Raw genomic sequence first — 14,200 nt, 5'->3', positions numbered from 1 at the left:
TATCGCTAGTCTTTTTATAAAGTGCAAATCAATATATTAAAATAGTCAAACAAAGAAACATATATTAAAAGAATGAAATGTCGTAGTAAACGATCTTAATTACCGATTCCGACCCCATGTGTCCATACTTGATGTTGTCACTGTTTTGTCATTAAATTACTTTTGGTCTTTTTCTAATATAATAAAAACTTGAATCCAATTTATCCAAATAATATATTTGTAATAAAATAGACAGGACAGCTGGATACATCATTAACATGATGACATCCATTCCTCTTCATCCCTATTGCTGCAGATCATACAACTTTGAATCAACAGACCACTCAAAGGGCCAAGAATGGGTATGTATGCATCTTTCCTATTACATTTTTTTTATGCATCGATCGATCATGTATATAAAGAAATGGGTATTTTATTTTCCGGGGAATATATATTTCGTTTTCGATAGTTTCAAGAGTGCTGCGGGATCTGCCTCCGACGACAAAGCTGTTCACGATAGAGAGCTTCTCAATCGTGAAACCGAGGCACGAAGGCTATGAATCCGCTGTGTTTGATGATCTTGGCTATAAATGGTAAGTTCATGTGACATCCGCTTGCTATTTTTGTTTTTTTTTTTACTGGGTAAAGGATTTCTGTTAATATATGGAAATCTTATATGTCGAATTCTAAAAGGCGGTTGGTTATGTATCCGATGGGGAAGCAAGACGACGGTGGAAGCAATCATGTCTCGATGTACTTGAGGATCGAAGAGACAGATTCTTTGCCACAAAACTGGGAGGTTGATGTCGATCTCAAACTGTTTGTCCTTAATCAGAAGCTGAATAAATATTTGACGGTCCAAGGTAAACGAGAAATATAACGAACCATAAACTACGCAAATCGGTAGATTTGTTAATCTTACGTTTCGTTGGATTTGCGCATGTTATAGACGGGACTGCAAAGCGCTTCAACGCGGCTAAGAAAGAGTGGGGGTTCGCTCAATTGGTTCCCCATTCGACGTTCAACAACCCGAACGAGGGATACGTTGTAGGGGACAGTGTCACATTTGGCGCCGAGATCTTTATCTCGAAGAAGGTTCAAGAATTAGAGAAAGTGACGTTCGTGTCAAATCCAGCAAACAACAAATTCTCGTGGGCGATCCTTCGTTTCTCTCAGTTAGAAGACAAGTTCTATTACTCGGATGATTTCCTCGTCGGAAACAGATATTGGTAAACTTTCTCTTTATATATGTGCAAGTAAATATCTTGAAATGATTCGTTATAACCGGTAAACACTACCAAAACAGAAAGGGTGATAGAAATAGTTACCCTTTCGAAAGGGTGACAAATTTTTACCGTCACCAAACAGTGATTGTCGTCGGATTATGTATCAGGAGAATAGGGTTCAACCCGAAAGGCGACGGAGGCGGTAGAGGCAAGGCATTGCCCGTTTATCTTTTCGCTTACGGGTTCGCACCAAATGTTCCGACCACGACAACTTGGGGAGCGGTCTATCTCCGGTTAAAGAATCAGCGAAATTCGAGCCATAAACAGATATATTGTAAGAATACATCTCTTTGTAAAATATGCAATTTATCTGTAAAGTTAACATTTTTTTTCCTGCCTTGCAGCCGCGGCTTGGTACCCGGTCCATACTGGTTACGGCGTGGGAGTCAACACAATAATATCGATCCAAGAACTCTTCGATCAATCAAAGGGTTATTTGGTGAACGATCGTATAGTCTTTGAAGCTGAAATGACGATGGTTTCAGTGACGAACATTGTCCCGAACTAGACAACGTGTGACCGTTGTTGTTGCTGTTGTCGCTTCTATGTGCCGTGTTGAAATAAAAAACTTTATAATCAAAGTTATCAATTATGATAAATGATTTCTACTTGTGGCAATGTCGACGCATGTATTTTTCCGTTTTCCCAATCTTGTGCTCCATATGAAATGAACAAATCAAGCGAAAAAAAGTATGTTTGACTAATACGCAGGTATTCAAAATTATTATTATTCTTAATATTTTAATCTTTGTTTAATATTTTTTTAACATTTTAAATATTATTTTATGATTTTTCTAAATATTTTTTAAAATATTGTTATTTTTTATTCGTTTCAGAATGAGTTTGTGAACTAAAGCGATTTGGATCGAGTTGTGATTTTTTTAACTCATAAAAACAGAGTGCAACTGAGTCGGGCCCGAACGGGCTGGCTCGAATCGAGCCGGGGCGGGACAAGTCAACGCGTTTTGCGTCTATACTAATATGTATCCGAAATTTATTGTGTATATATATATATATATATATATATATATATATATATATATATGTGTGTGTTGTGAAATGAGAATGTGCAAAAAAAATTAGGTTTTGATTTTAACTAAATAATAAACCCTCTACAAAGTAAATATTTGAACAGATAAGGAATTTTTTAATCATGTTTACAAATGGTTTATTACCTCTTATATCAAGTTTTCGAGTAGAATCCAAGTTGAATAATTCAACCGATGTAATGAGAATGCAAAACGTCGGTCTCGTCCTGAATTCAAGTCTCAAGTTGATGAAAAAATGTATATTTTAATCACATAGTTTGCTCCCAATCCCCAGATTAGTTTGGATTTCGGTCCATAACATTCCGTTACAAAAAAAAAAGTTTCCAAATGGAATGAACATGTCTAAGTGTCCTAAAGTGGAATTGTTTCCAGAACACCTCTATCAAATAAGATCTGTTATCAAGACCCATTCTTCCAACGCATCAAGATCGTGATGAAATCAGTAAATTTAGGATAAATTCGTGAATATTTTGGATTAAATCAAATCAATATGTAAATATTTTGTATAAAATAAAAAATGTATTATTTAAAAAGGAATTTCTCAATTTTTTTGGGTCAATGCAAAGAAAAATATTTTCTATATAATATATTGAAACATCTTTTGATAAGCCCAGGTTGGTTTGTAGTTTATCAATTATATAGTTTATTAAAGCCTTTCAGCTTACAAATGTAATTTCCTAAGATTTAAGAATAATAAAATTAATCTATTTGATTGAAGGTTCTATCGCCAGTCTTTTTATAAAGTGCATATCAATATATGAAAACAGCCAAACAAAGAAACAGATATTAAAAGAATGAAACGTTGAAGTAAACGATCTTAATTACCGATTGCGAACCCCATGTGTTCATACTTGTTGTTGTCCTTGTTTTGTCATTAAATTACTTTTGGTCTTTTTTTTTTTAATCTAATAAAAACTTGAATCCAATTTGTCCCAATAATATATCTGTAATAAATTAGACAGGACAGTTGGACCAACCATTGCCATCACCAAGCTGTTTCTTTTTCTCCCTATTGTCTCTTAATTACATTGTCTATTGGATTCAACCGTAAAGGTTGTTGAAAGTTTGCTTAATAAATATTTTGAGAAATATTGGAATATAATATATGAATTTATTAAAAGGTTTTTCTGTGTCAAAATGAAGTTTGACTATTTCGATAGTGTTTTAAGACTTCCAGTCATGATTATATATAATCACATTATTTTATAGTAACAAAAAAATTATATTGTTATGTATCTCCCAATGTTCAATGTATATTACGATATTTAATATTTATGACACATTTTTAATTCAAGTTTATTGGATTAAATATCATATTTTCTAGAAGTCCAATTGTTTCGACACTATCGTTTTATAAGACTAAACACATTTGATCCCAAAATATATATAAGATCAAACCTCCTTAAAATTCTTTATAATTACAGAAAAATCTTCTTGTTTTTTAGATGTTCAAGTATTTTCTAGAATAATTTTTTAAATAAAAATGTTCTATTCATTTTTTTTTATAAAAAAAACCGAGATTTTACATCAAAATAGTAGAAAGGTAAATTGAAACCTTTGTTACTTTTTTTTTTTTGGTAAATTGTTACTTCTTTGTATTTAAAAAAAGAATTACGATAATTCCATTTATCCGGTAAAGTCGAATACCATTTTTCTATCAATGAAAAGGAACATAACGAATAAATGATATATGATTTGTCTGAAAATGTCTTTTACAACCCCAAATTGGTGTATAGTGGTTAACTTGACCGTTCTACCCAAGATTAGGTGGTTTGGGGCAAAATTAGTTTTCAACGGGTCTCATTTAGAACCGGTCTCTATTTGGATAGAGATATTCAGATTTTTCGATTTTGGGTTATAAAATAAACTTAATTTAATAGTTCTAAATATTCGAATATATTTGTAAGATATAATAATAGTAATGGAATAAATTCCGTGATTGCCGGGTCTATCTCCGGTCTTTTTTAATGTTGTCGCGGTTTTGGAATCAAATGACTTGTGGGTACATAAAATAATCAAAGTCAATTTTGTCCAAATAAATAATATACTTGCAATAAAATAAAGAAAGACAGTTGGGTGAGTACGTCATTAACGCGATGAAGCCATCTCTCTTTATCCCTATGGGTACAGATAACACAGCTTTGAATCAACAGATCACTCAAGGGGCCGAGAACTCACTATCAAGGCTCAATAGCTCTCCTCCGACCAGCCCGTACGTTTTCCGGCAGAATTATGGGTACATTTATGCGTCTTTTTACTCATCGTTCATATATATATATGTAAAGAAGTAGAGAAAGTGACGTTCGTACCGAATCCAGCAAACAACAAATTCTCGTGGACGATCCTTCAGTTCTCTCGATTACAAGACAAGTTCTACTACTCGGACGGTTTCCTCGTCGGAGACAGATATTGGTAACTCTTCCTATATCTATTGCTGCGAATATATTCGTTATAACCGTTAGAACGTGATTTTTGGTCGGAATATGTATCAGGAGAATAGGGTTCAATCCGAAAGGCGACGGAGGAAGTAGAAGCACAATATTGCCCGTTTATCTTTTCGCTTACGGGTTCGCACCAAATGTTCCGACCACGACAACTTTGGAAGAGGTCTATCTTCGGCTAAAGGATCAGCGAAATTCGAACCATAAACAGATATACTGTGAGATCAAATCTCTTTGTAAAACATGCAATTTATTTGTAAAATTAATTAACATTTTCTTTTATGTTCGGTGATGGTATATTTTCCCCCGGTCTTGCAGCTTGGTACCCGGTCCGTACTGGTTACAACGTGGGAGTCAATACTATAATATCGTTCCAAGAACTGTTCGATCAATCAAAGGGTTATTTGGTGAATGATCGTATTGTCTTTGAAGTTGAAATGCCGATGGTTTCAGCGACGAACATTGTCCCGAACTAGACAACGTGTGACAATTTGTTGTTGTTGTTGTTGTTATTATTGCTGCTTCTATGTACCCTATTGAAATAAAAACTTTATAATGGAAGTTATTATAATAAATGAGATCAATTATGATAAATGATTTCTATTTGTGTGATTGTGAAAGATATTATTCAAGATCGAGTGGTTCGGCTGGTGAAGGAGAGACTTAAGCTCTTTCCCAACTTAGCTCCGAATCTCTACCTGGGGAAGAGCATTCACATAATAAAAAATTAATATAATGTAGACAATTAGAAACAGGTTATCAATGGTCATATCATATTAGATGGCTACGTGTATTGAAAACTATTATTGAATTTGTAAGTTTCGATGAGAAATTGAAAATAATATTAAAGAAAAAAGAGAGATAAAATAACCAGTAAGTAGAGATTTTATGGAGATTATGTTTATACGCACCGTAACCAATAGGGATTTTATTGGAGATCATGTTATATGAGTAATTTATAGATTAAAAGTAATTTGAATATGAATTTATTTGTAAGAATGATATGTGTGTGGGTCCGGCCTCCGGGTGTTCAAGGGGAAATGGGGACATTGAGATATGGAGAAATAAATGGTTGAAGTTTATCAAGAGCTATATTCCGGGGGACGTGCAGAAAATGAGAGCCACGACGAATGAGTAATAGTGAATCACATGGCTGCTTCATTAATTATTCAAATGGAAAGATATAGCCAGATCTTATATTATATAAAGAAGAGAGAAATGGAGATCCATAACACAAATTTCATAGAGCAAAGGAGTTAGTCCCACTTCCCATCTACACCGGTTGTGGCTCTTTAGTTCGGTTTTATTCATGTTCGATTATTAGATAACTTATATAGTTTGTGTTACATTCAATTATTCAGTTTTTGATTAAAAAAAAAAAGTATGTTTTTTAAAATAAAGGGATAATTCCATTTAAAACCCTGTACTTTTCTCTCGTCGCAATTTAAACCCTGTACTTTTTTTTGATCCAAAAAAACATTGTACTTTTAAAAATTGGCAATTAAAACTCTATACTTTTAAAAATTGGCAAATAAAACCCTGAACGAAAAAATATATTATTTAATGCTGACATGGCATCCTAGTCATCTGCCACATCATCAATCCCTAATATTTAATAATATTAATTAATATAACATAAAAATAAAATAATAAAAATAAAAATAAAATTTTAAAAATTATACACATACATATATAATGAAATGATATACATATATACACATATATAAACATATTTATATATATACACACATATATATAATACATATATATATATATGTTTTATATGCATATATGGTATATGTATTTTTTTTCTAAAAATCATGCATATATCACATATATATATGATTTTTAGAAAAGCATGTATATATCACACATACATATAAAACATATTTATATATACATATATATATGTATGTATTATATAGTATAAATATATTTATATATGTATATAATTTTAAAATTTTTATAAACATGTTTATATATGTGTATAATTTTATGAATATATATAATTTTTAAAATTTTATTTTTATTTTTATTATTTTATTTTTATTTTATATTAATTAATATTATTAAATATTAGGGATTGATGATGTGGCAGATGACTAGGATGCCATGTCAGCATTAAATAATATTTTTTTTCGTTCAGGGTTTTATTTGCTAATTTTTAAAAGTATAGAGTTTTAATTGCCAATTTTTAAAAGTACAATGTTTTTTTGGATAAAAAAAAAGTACAGGGTTTAAATTGCGACGAGAGAAAAGTACAGGGTTTTAAATGAAATTATCCCTAAAATAAATTAAATTGTTTTTCCGGTTATTTTATGTTAAATTTGAATTCACCATAGATATTCGATTATATATAAAGATATCATAAACCATTTAATTTTTATACCGGATTTTTTTGGTTATCCTCATAGATTATCAGTTGAAACAACCTTATCACCCTCCTCACTCTCTCACTCCCCGTTGCATTGGTGATATAAAATCTTCCGAGATATGCAGTTGTTGCGGGAAAAAAACTACAGCATGGGTGTATCATTGCCCAATTTGCAAATTCAACCTATATATAGGAAGCCACAAGTTCTTGAGATATGTGAGCCTAAGAGCCACAACCATAAGCTATTCCTCCTCCCTAAACCACGACTCTTCACTTGTGATGCTTGAGGTTTAGCCCTTTGTTCTTCCACCCTTCCTTGGGTTTGTCTCCATTGTGGAGTAATGCTCCACAAAAAATGTATCAACTTACCACGCATCATTAGGATCTCTCGCCATGAACATCGTCTTTGGTATGGTTCATCTCCTCTTCCAACCCGTGAAACATTGTCTTGTGGGGTTTGTCGCAAAGTCGTCCACAACAGTTATGGCGCGTATTCTTGCATCAAAGGTTGTCATTATGCTGTCCACTCGAAGTGTGCAACAAGAAAAGATGTTTGGGATGGACAAGACCTCGACGGAGTGCCCGAAGAGCCTGAAGATATCGAGGAGCTGTTCAAGGTCATAGATGACAGAGTTATACACCATTTCAGCCACGAGCATCATCTTAAATTGAACGAGGATGATGATAGTGGAACTGGAAGCAAGCATTGTCAAGTATGTGCTCTTCCTGTCCGTCTTCATTTTGGTAATATCTACATCTGCAAAAAGCGTGATTGCGATTTCATTCTCCACGAAAGTTCTGCCAATTTACCGAGAAAGATATGGTATATATTACATCCCCACCGTCTCAGATTACAATCGTGCGGAACCGATGGCAAGATATGTCACGTTTGTTGTCAAGATTGTTGCGGCTTTATGTACAAGTGTTGCAAAGAGGGGTGTGGTTTCAATATCGACGTGAATTGTGCTTCGATCTCCGAACCCTTTATCCATATACGTCATCGCATCCGTTATTCTCGACGACAACTTCATCATATGGAAAGCGTTGTCCCTTTCCCGTATTTTTAAAGACAGACGGTTATTGTGGGTTATGGTCAGTGGTACTCATTACTAACCGGAGAGTGGGGATTTCCATATTTACTCTCACGGATTCATGGTGGATCCATGACATCGATTCACGATCACATAAAATTCCAAACAAGATGAAATACACCTACTCTTTCCCCTACACTTTGAAAAACATTTGTGTGGTAATACGGAGAATCTGCCATCAATTTTTCAAAAGATATTTGTTTTTTGATAATCATGAGATTTACTAAACAACCCCCACTTGATCTCCATAGGTCACAAGTCAGTTTTTAATCATGCAATTTTTAAATAATTTTGTCATCTCTCTGTCATTAGATCACCAGCTAATGTGTAATTTTTTGAAAGCTATTGGATCCACCCAGACCATGCTCCTTTTATTTGAGGTTTGATCCATTAAATAATATGACCTATCAAAAGATTTTGTATAAGAGTAAATCCTGATTTAAAATTTTAAATTTTTGTTTTCAAAATTACAACTAGGGCACTAGTACGATAACCTGAATTTTAATAGCTATTTCAAAATAATTTTTTTTAATCAAAAGTAAATCCTGATTTACAATTTAGTTTTTAATACAAGTATATAATAATGAATTGGATGATAATGGAGTCTCTCGTAATAACATTTTACAGACATAATTATTTGCTTGATGCACTCAATTTTCCTTGCAGCACTTTGTATGGTGGTGGTGACAAAATATTTAATTAATATAATTGAGAAGACAAGAAGAAAATATCTACTCTAAGACCCCACTTTCCATTATCATTATGTTTAATAGTAAAAATCACGTTTGAACAAATTGGTGCGAGTACCAAACGCATGCACTTAAAATTAATTTTCACCTCACCCACTTTCGAAGCATATTTATTTATCATGCGGTACGTCAGATATTAAAGGTAATTTACTTATAATTGGGGTTAAATTATTGATAGTATTCGCGTAAATACTGAAATATATAACACAATTCATTATTCAACCATATGGTATTAAAATTTCATTAGATTTCAATTCATGGTATTAAATATTTTCTGCCAAGATGGCCTAAATTTTTTTTCCTACCGTGAAACCTATCTAGAGATACTGGGGGCAAAATTTATTTTCCATATGATAAACATAATTTTTCTATAGGGGCATTTACTAAATTTGGTTAAAATATGATATGATTTATGAAACAATTATAACATTTTAATCACACCAATGGGGCATATGCCCCCATACATCTCAACGTGGGTCCGTCCGTCCATGCATAGGATATAATGTCCATTTTTCCCCCATGATATTAATTTTAGAGAAAATCAGATATTAATATACGAATTTATGAAAAAATCTTAAATAAATATACAAGTTTTAAAATTTTCATACAAATACAATAACTAATTAATATTTTATAACTACGATTTTTTTTTAAAATAGTAAAATTAAATCATGAATTTTTAAACGATTCCTAAAAATCATCATGAAATTTAATTCTAAATTTTTAAATAACAAAACATCATGACAGGATAATTTTTGAAACCCGTTTTAAATATTGAAGTTTTAATATAGAAATTAATAATAATTCATGTATTTTTTAGTTACGCGTATTTACATTTTATATTCCTTATTAAGATTAATTATCTATCATTAGTGGAATCTAAGATATACAAATCCTAGATGAGAGATCGAGATAAGCAAACAAAATTAAATAAAAAAATTGAAATTTTGAAAGAAAATGAAATAAAGGACCCCATGTAATTATAAATAGACTTCAAAAGCACAACATGATTGCCACCAATCGTCTCCCACTCACTATGGATCCAAGGATATCGAGTTATGGAGCTCTCTGTCTGGTTTGTCTCCTCGTCAAACTCAACATGGCAATGGGTGGGTGCCTCTTTCTTTGACCGTTCATCAATCTTCAATGCTTAGATTTAAAGAAGATTTGCAGAATATTTATGTGATATGTTCTTAATTTTCCCGCGCAAAACGAACAAAATGTTTCAGGGGTCACGAGCTTTCTAAGGGATCAGCCACCGTCGAGTAAGTTGTTCACGATAGAGAGTTTCTCCGTTGTGAAATCGAGGGGCGAAGGCTATGAATCCGCTGTTTTCGACGCTGCTGGTTATAAATGGTTAGTGAATTCCATCATATAATCTTCAATAATATTAATATGGCATGTATAGATCTATGGTTTTTTTTTCCGGGACGAAAGGCGGTTGGTTATGTTTCCGGTCGGGAAGCAAGACGACGGTGGAAGTAATTATGTCTCGATGTACTTGAGGATCGAAGAGACAGAATCTTTGCCTAAAAGTTGGGAGATTAATGTGGACCTCAAACTGTTTGTCCATAATCAGAAGCTGAATAAATACTTGACGGTCCAAGGTAAGCGGGAAAATAACGGAAAAAACGAACCCTAAACTACATAATCTCTAAGCTCAACAACAACAACAAAAAATCTTATGTTCCCTTGGATTTGCCTATATATGCTGTAGATGGAACTACAAAGCGTTTCAACGAGGCAAAGAAAGAGTGGGGGTTCGCTCAAATGATTCCTCTTTCGACGCTCAATAACCCGAACGAAGGATACGTTTCGGGGGACCGTGTCACATTTGGCGCCGAGATCTTTCTCTTGAATAAGATTCAAGAAATAGAGAAAGTGACATTCGTACAAAGCCCGGCAAACAATAAATTCTCGTGGACGATCTCTTACTTCCCCCAGTTAGAAGACAAATTCTATTTTTCGGACGCCTTCCTCGTTGGAGACAGATATTGGTAAGCTTATATATATCTATATATATATATATATATATGTATATGTATATAATGGGTTTTAAGCTTAGTTTGTTGCATGAATTAATCATAACGGACGATGATTGTGTTATGTAACAGGAGATTAGGACTCAATCCAAAAGGCTTGGGAGGTGGTCGGGGCACTGCACTTCCTGTTTTGCTTTTCACCTACGAATTTTCACAAAACGCTCCGGCCACGACAACATGGGGAGCGGTCTATCTCCGTTTGCGGAATCAGCGATATTCAAACTACGTCGAGAAATACTGTACAAGGCTAAATCTGTTCATGTTCAACGTGACATATTTGTTTACAACTTTAATTACATTTTTTGTAACGCTGATTATTTCTGTTTACACGGTCTTGCAGCCGCAGCTTGGTACCCGGTTCGTAATGGTTACGGCGTGGGGGTCCACAATATCATATCGTTCCAAGATCTCTACGATAAATCAAAGGGTTACTTGGTGAATGATCGCATAGTGTTAGAGGCTGAAATGCCGATGGTTTCCGTGTCGAATATTGTTCCGAACTAGACTTAGCTTCTATGTATCACGTTGAATAAACCCATCATGGTATGCAAACAAAGTATATTTCTATCATTATATATATGTGTGTATATATATACATATATTGTCTAAAAGGAATTTGCATAGATATACATATCCCGAGAGATTTTTGTATGTCTTAGTCTCACTTCTGAGTTCTGAGCAATTCCATATTTCCTCACCAAAGACGAATGAGATGTTTCATGTAGAAAACAGTTTGTTTCCAAATATTGCAAGGGACAATAAAATATCTATATATTATGAAATCTACCCAATCAAATAGTAGATAAAAAAAAACTAAATAGATATAATATTTTTTTAAACAAACCTTGAAACAAAAATATGAATTGAACCCGAAAATATAAAAAAACAACCAATAAAGTCAAATATTTTCCTTAATAAAATAGAATTCTGAACAAAGAGTGGAATCAAGCCAAATCTAACCCAAAATTTTAAATCAAACATCAAAATATCCAAATCAAAATGTCAAATGTCCACCCCAAATTGAAAAGAAGCGGTCGAGGTAACTCAATCGCCGTAATTGGAGCTGAGCACTGCTACCCTAAAATAGGTGTTTTTCTCTCTCTTGTTTATCTTTTGTGACAAGACCCAATTTTATTTCTTCAAAAGCTTAATCTTCTAAAATCGAGGAAAAAACTAATATTTTAGGGGATGGTTAGGTAAGCATCGTGGGCTTTGGACTGTGATTAAAGCGCTCTCTCCCTGTTTCTTACGTGATTTTTATTTGGACTGTTGATTTAGATCTCTGTGGCAACTGAACAAGACTTCCATTTGATTTAGAGGTTCTTGTTGTTTCAGTCCAATGCTGAAGCCAGCAACAATGGCGGGTTCATCACCATTGTTGTCGTCTCAGCTCGACGAAGAAACTTCCAAACTCGCCTTCGACAAGATCGTCGAACAGTCATCGTCCGGCTTCGGATTTCCGCATCTCATCCAAGCAATCCTTGTCGGTCTGGCGATGTTCTTCGTTTCGCAGCTGGCGTCCATCAACATCTACACCGACGCTTTTCCCACGTGGCACTGTATTGACCGTTCGATCTGCGATCCTGCCACCGCCGACATCTGCGAGCTTCCCCGATCATCCTGGGACTGGGACGGCGGCGGGGGTAAAACCGTCATTTCAGATTTCGATCTCGAGTGTTGGAGCTCTTCACTCAGAAACATGCCCACTACGGCATTTTTCGTGGGTTGTGTCGTAGGAGGGTTTCTTCTGGCTATGATCCCGGAAAATCTCTTCGGCCGGAAGAATCTACTCGTCTTCTCGACGTCATCAATGTCCCTCACCAACATATGGATCTACACTTCGTTTAAGTTCCTGATCGGTTCTGTCCGTTCTTTGCTTGGGACATACGGTACTGTCCTAATCATGGAGTCTGTGTCTGAAAGATGGAGGCCACAAGCTGGCATGATTCCACTTATACCCTCTACGTATTAGGGTTTATGGCTTTGTCCGGTTTATCTCAAGTTCTTCAAAACGCGTCATGGAGAGTCTTCTATCTCTCCGTATCCATTTCTACGGCTCTCTACTCTTTAATCCTTTACCTATTTGCCTTTGAGTTCCCTCGGTGGTTGAATATGGTAGGGAGGAATGAGGAAGCGATGAGTGTGCTTGTAAAAGATGAATAAATCCACGTTGGAATCGATCTTTTATCGGTTAACTGTAGAGGAAGAAAGCCCAGAACGAGGGCGGAAATTAACACTCGGTCAAGGACTTATTCGTCCGGAGATGGGCTCTGAATCGAATCTTGGCTGTTCGGTTTCGGGATAGGAATGTCATATCATGGTGTCCCCTTCGTCGTGGGAGATATATAACTACATCGACGAAACCCTAAACGGGCTAGTGGAGTTGCCTTCGTTCGTTCTTGCTCCGTTCTTGCTCGAGAAATTCAACAGAAGAAGCTCGTTGCTCGCGAACAATGTGATCGGGATAGTGTCTGGCGTATCCTGTTCCGTTTTCGGCGTTTTTGGACGTGAAAAGGCCGCGTTTGCGTTTCAGCTCGCCTCCTCGTTCTTCTCGAGAACGGGAATCAATCTGATGACGGTTTTCGTGGCGGAAATGTTCCCGACGTGCGCGAGAAACTCTGCGGCAGCGATGGCCGCACAAGCTCAAGTGATCGGAGCGATCCTTTCTCCGATAGTTTCTCCGGTCGGAAGGAGCAATCTGTTAGTTTCGGTAGCGATTTTCGTCACTTCTGCGTTTGTTTTCAGCGTTGTTGTGTTGGCAATGCCGGAGACAAAAGGTTCAAACCTATGAGATTGATACCATGGAAGAACAAGAACAGAGAGACCAGGCCTCGTGCCCTCTTCATTGGTGACATGAAGCATCGTTTTTACATGAACTCCGTTTTCAATATTTAAAAAAAATTATTATTATTAAATAAAAAAAAGGTCGGAGTCTCCGTTGTAAACGCGTTAACCGTGTTCGAAATTGAATCAAGATTCTTATCAAAAGTAGCCGTTGCTGAAGGGCAAATTGGTAAATTAGGTCGTTATGTTTTTTTTTTTCAAGGAGAGAGATGCTCTGTTTCCGCCATTGATGTTCTTCGGAGTATAAACACGTCAGATTTGTGGATTCTAAGTGAAGTTGGGAGCACGTAAAAAGTCAATTTTGCAATTTTCGGCTGAAATTATGTTATAAAATTTTGTTGTTGG

General features: G+C 35.0%; 4 protein-coding genes across 4 annotated transcripts; all 4 read left to right on the top strand.

Annotated features, from left to right (window-relative positions):
- The first annotated feature begins 254 nt into the window (after positions 1-254).
- On the top strand, positions 255-1,971 carry LOC104811153. The gene is made up of 6 exons (XM_010537761.2): positions 255-341; positions 449-572; positions 673-842; positions 929-1,208; positions 1,373-1,539; positions 1,610-1,971. The coding sequence occupies exons 1-6, from the start codon at positions 338-340 to the stop codon at positions 1,771-1,773; spliced, it is 909 nt and encodes a 302-aa protein (XP_010536063.1). The 5' UTR covers positions 255-337; the 3' UTR covers positions 1,774-1,971.
- Positions 1,972-4,434: 2,463 nt separating this feature from the next.
- On the top strand, positions 4,435-5,330 carry LOC104811152 (MATH domain and coiled-coil domain-containing protein At1g31390-like). The gene is made up of 4 exons (XM_010537760.2): positions 4,435-4,550; positions 4,633-4,726; positions 4,807-4,973; positions 5,074-5,330. Exons 1-4 carry the CDS (start codon positions 4,547-4,549, stop codon positions 5,229-5,231), a joined length of 423 nt encoding a protein of 140 aa, XP_010536062.1. The 5' UTR covers positions 4,435-4,546; the 3' UTR covers positions 5,232-5,330.
- A 4,664-nt stretch (positions 5,331-9,994) lies between these two features.
- Positions 9,995-11,675, top strand: LOC104811151. Its single transcript, XM_010537759.1, has 6 exons — positions 9,995-10,078; positions 10,199-10,325; positions 10,407-10,576; positions 10,687-10,966; positions 11,084-11,250; positions 11,352-11,675. Exons 1-6 carry the CDS (start codon positions 10,006-10,008, stop codon positions 11,513-11,515), a joined length of 981 nt encoding a protein of 326 aa, XP_010536061.1. The 5' UTR covers positions 9,995-10,005; the 3' UTR covers positions 11,516-11,675.
- Positions 11,676-12,368: 693 nt separating this feature from the next.
- Positions 12,369-13,802, top strand: LOC104811300 (organic cation/carnitine transporter 5-like). Its single transcript, XM_010537961.1, has 3 exons — positions 12,369-12,900; positions 12,984-13,159; positions 13,317-13,802. Exons 1-3 carry the CDS (start codon positions 12,369-12,371, stop codon positions 13,800-13,802), a joined length of 1,194 nt encoding a protein of 397 aa, XP_010536263.1.
- The last annotated feature ends 398 nt before the right edge of the window (positions 13,803-14,200 follow it).

Source organism: Tarenaya hassleriana, unplaced genomic scaffold (assembly GCF_000463585.1).
Source record: "Tarenaya hassleriana unplaced genomic scaffold, ASM46358v1 Cleome19, whole genome shotgun sequence".
In the NCBI taxonomy this organism is placed as follows: domain Eukaryota; kingdom Viridiplantae; phylum Streptophyta; class Magnoliopsida; order Brassicales; family Cleomaceae; genus Tarenaya; species Tarenaya hassleriana.
The sequence above is the reverse complement of the archived record's forward strand: the minus strand, read 5'-3'. Positions and strand labels throughout refer to the sequence as shown.

Excerpts from the sequence above, each read along its gene's own strand:
- LOC104811152 (XM_010537760.2), top strand. Across the intron at positions 4,727-4,806 it reads CTCGTCGGAGACAGATATTG|GAGAATAGGGTTCAATCCGA; the intron begins GTAACTCTTCCT and ends AATATGTATCAG. Across the intron at positions 4,974-5,073 it reads GAACCATAAACAGATATACT|CTTGGTACCCGGTCCGTACT; the intron begins GTGAGATCAAAT and ends CCGGTCTTGCAG.
- LOC104811300 (XM_010537961.1), top strand. The coding sequence starts at position 12,369 with ATGGCGGGTTCATCACCATTGTTGTCGTCTCAGCTCGACGAAGAAACT. Across the intron at positions 12,901-12,983 it reads TTCTTTGCTTGGGACATACG|GGTTTATGGCTTTGTCCGGT; the intron begins GTACTGTCCTAA and ends TCTACGTATTAG. Across the intron at positions 13,160-13,316 it reads AGGAAGCGATGAGTGTGCTT|GAATGTCATATCATGGTGTC; the intron begins GTAAAAGATGAA and ends GTTTCGGGATAG.
- LOC104811151 (XM_010537759.1), top strand. The coding sequence starts at position 10,006 with ATGGATCCAAGGATATCGAGTTATGGAGCTCTCTGTCTGGTTTGTCTC. Across the intron at positions 10,079-10,198 it reads CAAACTCAACATGGCAATGG|GGGTCACGAGCTTTCTAAGG; the intron begins GTGGGTGCCTCT and ends AAAATGTTTCAG. Across the intron at positions 11,251-11,351 it reads AAACTACGTCGAGAAATACT|CCGCAGCTTGGTACCCGGTT; the intron begins GTACAAGGCTAA and ends ACGGTCTTGCAG.
- LOC104811153 (XM_010537761.2), top strand. Across the intron at positions 843-928 it reads TAAATATTTGACGGTCCAAG|ACGGGACTGCAAAGCGCTTC; the intron begins GTAAACGAGAAA and ends CGCATGTTATAG. Across the intron at positions 1,209-1,372 it reads CTCGTCGGAAACAGATATTG|GAGAATAGGGTTCAACCCGA; the intron begins GTAAACTTTCTC and ends ATTATGTATCAG.